General features: G+C 33.0%; 1 protein-coding gene across 1 annotated transcript in view; it reads left to right on the top strand.

The window, feature by feature from the left end:
• LOC106473367 (irregular chiasm C-roughest protein-like) overlaps window positions 1-9,336 on the top strand; it is a gene marked incomplete at its 3' end in the record, with an annotated part of 20,134 nt that overhangs the window by 5,988 nt on the left and 4,810 nt on the right. Inside the window, exon 3 of the mRNA XM_022401812.1 lies at window positions 3,156-3,262. Within this exon, the coding sequence (XP_022257520.1) occupies window positions 3,156-3,262 (107 nt within the window). The remainder of the gene's footprint in view (window positions 1-3,155; window positions 3,263-9,336) is intronic.

The following is a 9,336-nucleotide window of genomic DNA, read 5'->3' as shown; positions in this document are numbered from 1 at the left end:
CTATCTTCCAATATCGGTCTTGTTTTACCCATGTATACATCTGCTATCTTCCAATATCGGTCTTGTTTTACCCATGTATACATCTACTTTCTTCCAATATCGGTCTTGTTTTACCCATGTATACAGCTACTTTCTTCCAACATCAGTCTTGTTTTACCCATGTATATAGCTACTTTCTTCCAATATGGGCTTGTTTTACCCATGTATACAGCTACTATCTTCCAATATCGGTCTTGTTTTACCCATGTATACAGCTACTTTCTTCCAATATCGGTCTTGTTTTACCCATACATACAGCTACTTTCTTCCAATATCGGTCTTGTTTTACCCCATGTATGTATGGGTAAAACAAGACCGATATTGGAAGAAAGTAGCTGTATGTATGGGTAAAACAAGACCGATATTGGAAGAACGTAGCTGCATACATTAACATTCATAAATGTATACAAGCTGCTACCCATGCGACTTTTGGTGTTTCCATAGCAGCGATTTGATTGAAATTATATTTTATTTTAGGGAAAAACTGAAATTAAAAAAGTAATTAATTTTCACGTAAGAATAAAAAATCGCTAATTTATCAATTTGCCACTAAACGTTAATATAATAACATGACATACACTTTAAAATTACAGGACTACACGTTCAATTCTTAACCCGAACGAATAAGTAGCTGTATACATGGGTAAAACAAGACCGATATTGGAAGAAAGTAGCTGTATGTATGGGTAAAACAAGACCGATATTGGAAGAAAGTAGCTGTATGTATGGGTAAAACAAGACCGATATTGGAAGAAAGTAGCTGTATACATGGGTAAAACAAGACCGATATTGGAAGATAGTAGCATAACTACAGCAGTGACGTGAAGATAACAATATTGTTTTTGTCATAGCCAAGAAGAGGTCACTCTGTTTTATTCCCAGAACACCAGTCTGTGTGATACAGTATAAGTGACATTCTTCCATTGCACGAAACTTAAAAAATTGATACTGGGCCAAAAAACCTATTAAAACACTTAGGTTCACATGCCCTTGACCTCTGAATAGACCTTGCGTCCCATTTTTGTTTCACGTTTCTTTGGTGTTGGGCCCACTGGTCGTTTACGAAATTTCCAGGGATTATTTTAACGATGTTTATTAGCTACGCACGGGTTTTTTTTTTCTCAACTATCTGTACGGATGGTGTATTACAATGAAATGCTTTTAACACACAACACACTTGTCTTTGGTTGGTAATTAGCTCTTGTTGAATAAAAAAGTATCCATGGTATTTTTTTTTGTGCAAGCGTGTTTTGAGCATTAACGACTTTTTGTGGATATATTGATGGAGTTAATTCTTGACGTTCACACTACCAAAAATGTATAATGATAACTAGCGTTTAGAAAAACCTTTCGTGTGCTTAACGTGATATCTCGATATTAATATTAGAATGCACAAAATAGCTGTCACTATCTATATATGGTAATACTAATCATCCGCCATTTTATCTCGAGCTGTGGTATTCTTATCTATCCCGCTAAATCGTTTGTCCCAGGGTGGTCTGCAGGACAATCTTCAACACATTTACAGCCCGAAACAGCATAAAAATTTTAAATTATCGTTTTAGAAAAACATAATTTATATGCTTTCCATAATATTACGTACAACTATCTAATATATGTAGCTTTGCGAGTTCGATTTAAATTTATAGAAGCAAATAGAACACCTGTAATGTGTTTTATAAAGTCTCTTCTCGTGCTAACTCTTCCTGCGTGTCGTCAAGCGGGAATCAAGTGTTTTTTTGTGTTTTTTTTAAACCGTGGAAAACACAGATGTTTTAGGATACGTTTCAACCTCTAAGCATACTTACTGGATATAAAAAAAACCTACGAACTCTCTGTAGTTTAGCTTTTGATATTAATTAAGTTTACTTTCTCTTCTTGTTCTTCGTAGATCTTTCTCTTCGTAAAATTTGGTGACTGAGTTTGTATGTGATCAATTGTAGATCAGTAGAAAATAAAAGGATTTTTTTTTCAGTATTAACTCCCCTTCCGTTTTTATTTTTATAATTCTATTTCTTGAGTGACTGGATACAAATTTCACTTATCGAATTACTTTTACCTTTCCGCATAGAAACTTCAAATAATCCTAATGCTGTTAAAACAACAACAAATAATAGTAAACTTTTAACTGATCTTTAGAGATCGTTTACTTACATAATTATTTTTTGTAGTAATATCTTAATATATATATAAACAAACCTTAGGAATTGGTAACGCTTGTTTGTTCAGTATCACACAAAACTACTCGAGGGCTATTTTCGCTAGCCGTTCTAAATTTAGAAGTGATAGGCTAGTGGAAGGCAACTAATCAACATCACCCACCGCCTACCTTTAGCCTACTCTTTACCAGTGGAAAGCGGGATTAACCGTCACATTATAACGCCCTCACGGCTGAAAGGGCAAGCATATTCGGTGACAGGTTTCGAACCCATGACTTGCTTGAAGACACATACGTTTGAGTTTAGTACAGACCTTAATAAAGTTGCCGCCAATCTTGATGAAGTCAACTATTCTGCGAAACTTTGATTACGTTTTCCTTAGTTATAACTTACAAACCTTTATTTGATTGACTCAAGGTAATTAATTATCAATTTAACATTTCATACTTTACATTACCGAAGTTTCAACTTCCAAACAACCAGTGCCACGTGCCCTAGTAATTTCTGGTCTAATTTAAGTCTTTACTAGCCTTTTCAACACCAAAGTGATCATACAGCACTGATCTTTGAGAGATCAGTTACTGATTTGTTTGATAACTTTTGAAAAAAATCGGTAAAGAAAATCACTTGATTCAAAGCAGGATAGAATAGAAAATTCATTTTGATTAATGAACAACTATTAATGAACAAAATAAGTTTTAAACACGGTCAATTAATTTTCATTATACGCAAGACGAATATGTTACTTGTGTAACAGAAATCTTGGGAATAAAATATTATTTTATACATTTCTTTTGTTTCTGTCATCCATATAAATATATTTTGTGTATATAACTTTTTTTATACTTTTATGAGATTAGATTATGACTATGACATCGTTTTAATTTCGGAAGAAGATGGCTACAATAGACCGTTTCTTGTAAAACAAGCCGAGCATGAATATAAATATATTTTCAGTGCCACCTGAGCCTCCTCAAATCGTCCAAGGCAGTTCTCTACTGACAACAGCAGGAACTCCTGTTCAGCTTATTTGCGAAGCCCACGCTGGTAAACCACCTGCAGAGGTAATAATTACATTCGTAGAAACTACATTCTAAGAACGTTAGATTAAGTACGATCCATTCAAGCAAAGTTCACGCTGGTAAACCACCTGCAGAGGTAATAATTACATTCGTAGAAACTACATTCTAAGAACGTTAGATTAAGTACGATCCATTCAAGCAAAGTAGCACGCTGGTAAACCACCTGCAGAAGTAATAATTACATTCGTATAAACTACATTCTAAGAACGTTAGATTAAGTACGATCCATTCAAGCAAAGTTCACGCTGGTAAACCACCTGCAGAGGTAATAATTACATTCGTAGAAACTACATTCTAAGAACGTTAGATTAAGTACGATCCATTCAAGCAAAGTAGCGAGTTGCTAATTGTATTAAAAATATTTTGATGCTTTATTCGCTAATACTGAAAACCTATTTAACTCATTATAAAGCTAAATTGTCTTCATATAATATTTATATTATGTTTGAGTTAGATATATATGAACTAACAGTATATTTATATTATGTTTGAGTTAGATATATATGAACTAACAGTATATTTATATTATGTTTGAGTTAGATATATATGAACTAACAGTATATCGATAAAAGTACTTTACTATAATAGTCGGACTTAATTAATTGATTTTAGGCCCTCCCCCACGGTGATTTGAGGGTTTATATAGCTAAAATTGAGTTTCGATACCCGCAGTGAGCAGAGCACGGATAGCTGATTCTATAGGTTTGTGCTCAACAACAAACTCACAAACAATTAATTTTAATGGTAAAATATACTCAATATGCGTCAGTTAATGTTACATAGAAACATAACATCATAACATGTTGAAATGGAGTTTGTTTGTTTGAAATTAAGCACAAAGCTAAACAATGGGCTATCTGTACTCTGCCCACCACGGGTATGTCTGCAGACATACCGCTGTGCCACTGGGGAGGCTTGAAATGGAGACGATTTTAAAAGTACCATATGAATAGTAAATTTGAGCAATGAATTATTATCTCACACTAGTCAAAGCTAAACTTTATCAATGTCATGTTGATGCTCATTTATTTATTATTTTTGCTTGTTTGTTTGTTCCTACCAACTCGATTTTATAAACTTATGCTTAACTCTAACCTCCCGCAAAACTAATATAAAATATAATATAATAAATGTTTTTTTACGTTGTTTAAAACTACGGTATCAAATGCGTTTATGTAGTTTAAAACTACGGTATCAAATGTGTTTATGTAGTTTAAAATTACGGTATTAAATGTGATAATGTAGTTTAAAACTACCGTATCAAATGTGTTTATGTAGTTTAAAATTACGGTATTAAATGTGATAATGTAGTTTAAAACTACCGTATCAAATGTGTTTATGTAGTTTAAAACTACGGTATTAAATGTTTCTATGTAGTTTAAAATTAGGGTAATAAAAGTTTCTATGTAGTTTAAAACTACGGTATTAAATATTTCTATGTATTTTAATACTACGGTATTAAATGTGTTTATGTAGTTTAAAATTAGGATAATAAATGTTTCTATGTAGTTTAAAATTACGGTATTAAATATTTCTATGTAGTTTAATACTACGGTATTAAATGTGTTTATGTAGTTTAAAACTACTACTTAAAAAATATTTATTATCGTAGTTTTAAACTACTTAAAAATATTTATTATCGCAGTTTTAAACAACGTAAACAATATTTATTATCGTAGTTTTAAACTACTTAAAAATTATTTATTACCGTTTAAAACTGCGATAATAAATATTTTTTAAGTAGTTTAAAACTACGGTAATAAATATTTTTTAAGTAGTTTAAAACTACGGTAATAAACATTTGTTATATAGTTTAAAACTCAAGTTATAAAGTGGTAAAAATGACACTCTTTTATACTACATGTCCAATGTGATTATAAAACGGTTGTCCTCGAATATTACCATGCATGAGTCAACATCTCATTATATGTTTAAACGTAGTAGGAAGTTTAAGAACACGTTTCAGATTTTATTTCCCAGTTTTGCTGACAAACTAATCTTAGTTATTTCTGTAGTAACCAGGTATGGACGAATAGTAGTTTTGGTTGGATATCGGGTTTCGGATTACTTGCTCCAGATTTCCGATCGAATTTGGATATTTTTTGGATGGGATATTAGATGTTACCGTACATTTTGAAAATACGGCGCAAGCGTGAGCTCCGTCTTTCTTGTTGTATAGAACTAACTAGTTACTTTGTCATTGTTTGTTCTTAGTTCAGGCTTATTGTTTTCGTATTTTCGGGTTCTTATATCGTGAATAATTCTTAACTACAATTGTTGTGGTAACACAATTATAATAATGTTATAGTCGATTAGCCATCCCATTAACTGTACATCTAAAAACGTTCTTCAAATCTAAACAGTCTATATATATGTGTGTGTTTTTTTTATGTAATGAGTTTGAACAATCTGTCAGTCCCGCCTATACCTTTTGGAAGAGAATCGTATAATTCAGACAACCCCGGAAGCTTCTACTGAGTGTACACGACGAGATTATCTAGTGACCTCGGGTTTAATCGATGATCAAGTGAACATCACCAACCCACTCAGTGTTTCATGGTTTCTATTAATGAAAATGAGCTAAAAATCTATTGGTTTGTAAAGCTGCTGTTGTTTTTACTTTCGTATTGATGATATAGAAAAAAAAAGTAACGAAGGAGGTTTGATACTTCTGGAAGTCTATCTGTAAGGGCGAAAAAAATAAAGTCCCTGGAAATAAATCTGAAAGAAAAGATCCAGCGTTGAGACAGATGGATATACAACAAATAAATAGAAAGAATGACACTGTGTACTCAAAAACGCTGCTGTCTGTTGATAGGGTTTCATTCGGTTTGTCTTTCAGCAAACTTTCGATTCTTTGACAAGATCTGTTTCTGGAAACTTTATTGACACTTTTGATTTTTCTGTTCTATGGGCGCCTCAGTCTAGGTGTGAGTGACGATAATTTGGTATGTGACGAGATACTTCGTATTTTTCATAAATTACTGAAGTACTTGAGAGAATCTCGTGGTAACGTTTATTACCCTTTAATTCTGGGTTACATAAGTCTGTATTACACGAAATACTCCGTATTTTCTATAAAGTATTGGGTGACATAAGTCTGTATTACACGAAATACTGCGTATTTTCTATAATGTGCTGGGTTAAATAAGTGTGTTTTACACGAAATACTTCTTATTTCTATAATGTGCTGGGTGACATAAGTCCGTATTACACGAAATACTCCGTATTTCTATAATGTGCTGGGTGACATAAGGGAAGTCCGTATTTTCCATAAAGTACTGGGTGACATGAGAGAAGTCCGTATTACACAAAATACTCCGTATTTTCTATAATGTTCTGGGTGACATAAGGGAAGTCCGTATTTCTATAATAGTACTGGGTGACATAAGGGAAGTCCGTATTTCTATAAAGTACTGGGTGACATAAGGGAAGTCCGAATTACACGAAATACTACGTATTTTCTATAATATTCTGGGTGACATAAGGGGAAGTCCGTATTTCTATAATGTGCTGGGTGACATAAGAGAAGTCCGTATTACACGAAATACTCCGTATTTTCTATAAAGTACTGGGTGACATGAGAGAAGCTTGAGTTTTATTAAATACTTTGTATTATCTGTGTTTGTGCATGCTCGTTCCTCAGCAATTCCAAAAATGTAAAATATTTCAATATATAACATTTCAACTCGTTGGTTCATGTGGTGTAGACACTAACGTTCAGTTTATGAATGCATTCTTCTCGTGTGTGCAAATTCAAAGGCCTAAGAAAGAAACACATATAAACCTAACAGCAACTTGTTGGGCAAAAAAAAAAGTCATCTGACAAATTATACTACTTTCTACACGAAATTGACAATGTAATCTAATAGAGAAAGCCTGTTCAGACGGAACCCCTCATCCTCATAATTTTCACTATACGGATTGTAATTAATCCTTAATTTAGTCTGGGAATATTCGTGCAAAGCTAATCTTAAACTTATAGACTATAAGGAAGACAGCTAGTCAACACTACCCACCGCCAACACTTGGGTTACTCTGATCGAATAGGGAGATTTGAATTTCAATTTTATAACGCACTCTCGACCCCAGATTGTTTTCTCGTGGCACGGAACTAGAACTAAATGGACCCTCGGATCTACAGTTTTGTACGCTAGTCAGTAAGTCACGCCCTGTCATTGTCTTCGTCATACAAAACATTTGTTTACTGTTTCTTATTATACTATGTTTTTCACTAAGTCACGCCCTGTCATTGTCTCCAAAACATTTGTTTACTCTTTCTTATTATACTATATTTTTCACTAAGTCACGCTCTGTCATTGTCTTCATCACCCAAAACATTTGTTTACTCTTTCTTATTATAAAATGTTTATTGTTAATTTAATCCCGAAACAATTTACTTACAACGTTTAAGTTGTGTGTACAAACATGACAAAACATGACATAAATTTCACATCAGTCTTCCAATTCTGGTAGGTTTAGAATGTCTGATCTGATGTATACTGATTCCACAGACACACGTATTGGGGCTAAATATAGAGTGCTAGAATTTTAATTTTATCGTCCCATTATAGGGGCAATCTGTAACTTTAAAAACCAAGTTGATTGATCAGAGACCAAAGTGTTCGACCTAATGTCATGAAGCCAAGTCGAATGATCTGAGACCTAGGTGTCCGACCTAATGTCATGAAACCAAGTCGATTGATCTGAGACCTAGGTGTCCGACCTAATGTCATGAAACCAAGTCGATTGATCTGAGACATAGGTGTCCGACCTACTGTCATGAAACCAAGTCGACTGATCTGAGACCTAGGCGTCTGACCTACTGTCATGAAACCAAGTCGAATGATCTGAGACTTAAGTATCCGACCTAATGTCATGAAATCATGTCGACTGATCTGAGATCTAGGCCTCTGACCTAATGTCATGAAACCAAGTCGACTGATATGAGACTTAAGTGTCCGACCTAATGTCATGAAACCAAGTCGACTGATATGAGACTTAAGTGTCCGAACTAATGTCATGGAACCAAGTCGACTGATCTGACATAGTATGCCAGCAATAACGATCTTCACTTCGGAGAAGAAAGATGTTGAAGTTTAACGTTCATCGACCTTGATTTTAGCATGTCATCGACAAATAAGTAGAGAAAGAGAGTTGTAATGTCACTTGGCTCCCTTGCTATAGCTATTCTGGGATATTTCAGAAACGATACGTGTTTCTGCAACAGTCTGTCAAAATCTGGTGTTAAATAAAACATTTTACTTAAAGTATTTCGAAAAGCATTCCAGAATTGAGCAAACATTCTAAAAACGTACAAATGAGTGTCACAGATTTTAGTTTGTACTGTTCGTGTAATAATGATAAGCTTAAACGCTGACTTTTTGGTCGATACTAAATAACTTAAATATAAAGTGAAGGCAGAGTAGTGTATAGACAAGCATGTAAAGATTTTTAATGTTTCGTTGTTCTACTCTTAAAAGGGTTAAAAACAGTATTTTAATAAATAAAATCATTTTGCATACTAAAGATTTTGTTTCTACGTTTTTCGTGATTAAAATAAAATCTTATACCATACACTGTAATCTATATATTTGTTTCTGAACAGCTATATCGCCATCAATTAAACAGAAAAGTTTAGTTGGAGAACACGAATATAGAGAAATTTGTAATATACCAGATTATTGAATAAATAAAAAATCTCGTATATTAATGCTAAGTTCATCCAAATTTGTTTTATTTTTAGAATAGTTCATCCAAGTTGGTTTTATTGTTAGGATAGTTCAAGAATTTGGTTATTGTTAGGATATTTCGTGAATTTCTTTTATTGTTAGAATAGCTCATGAATTTCTTTTATTGTTAGGATAGTTCAAGAATTTCTTTTATTGTTAGGATAGTTCATGAATTTCTTTTATTGTTAGGATAGTTCAAGAATTTCTTTTATTGTTAGGATAGTTCAAGAATTTCTTTTATTGTTATGATAATTCAATTAATTTCTTTTATTGTTAGTATAGTTCAATTGTAATTTCTTTTATTGTTACTATAGTTCAAGAATT

This window comes from Limulus polyphemus, unplaced genomic scaffold (genome assembly GCF_000517525.1).
Source record: "Limulus polyphemus unplaced genomic scaffold, Limulus_polyphemus-2.1.2 Scaffold6112, whole genome shotgun sequence".
NCBI lineage: Eukaryota > Metazoa > Arthropoda > Merostomata > Xiphosura > Limulidae > Limulus > Limulus polyphemus.
Note: the sequence above shows the minus strand (reverse complement) of the source record. Positions and strands in the feature narration are given on the sequence as shown.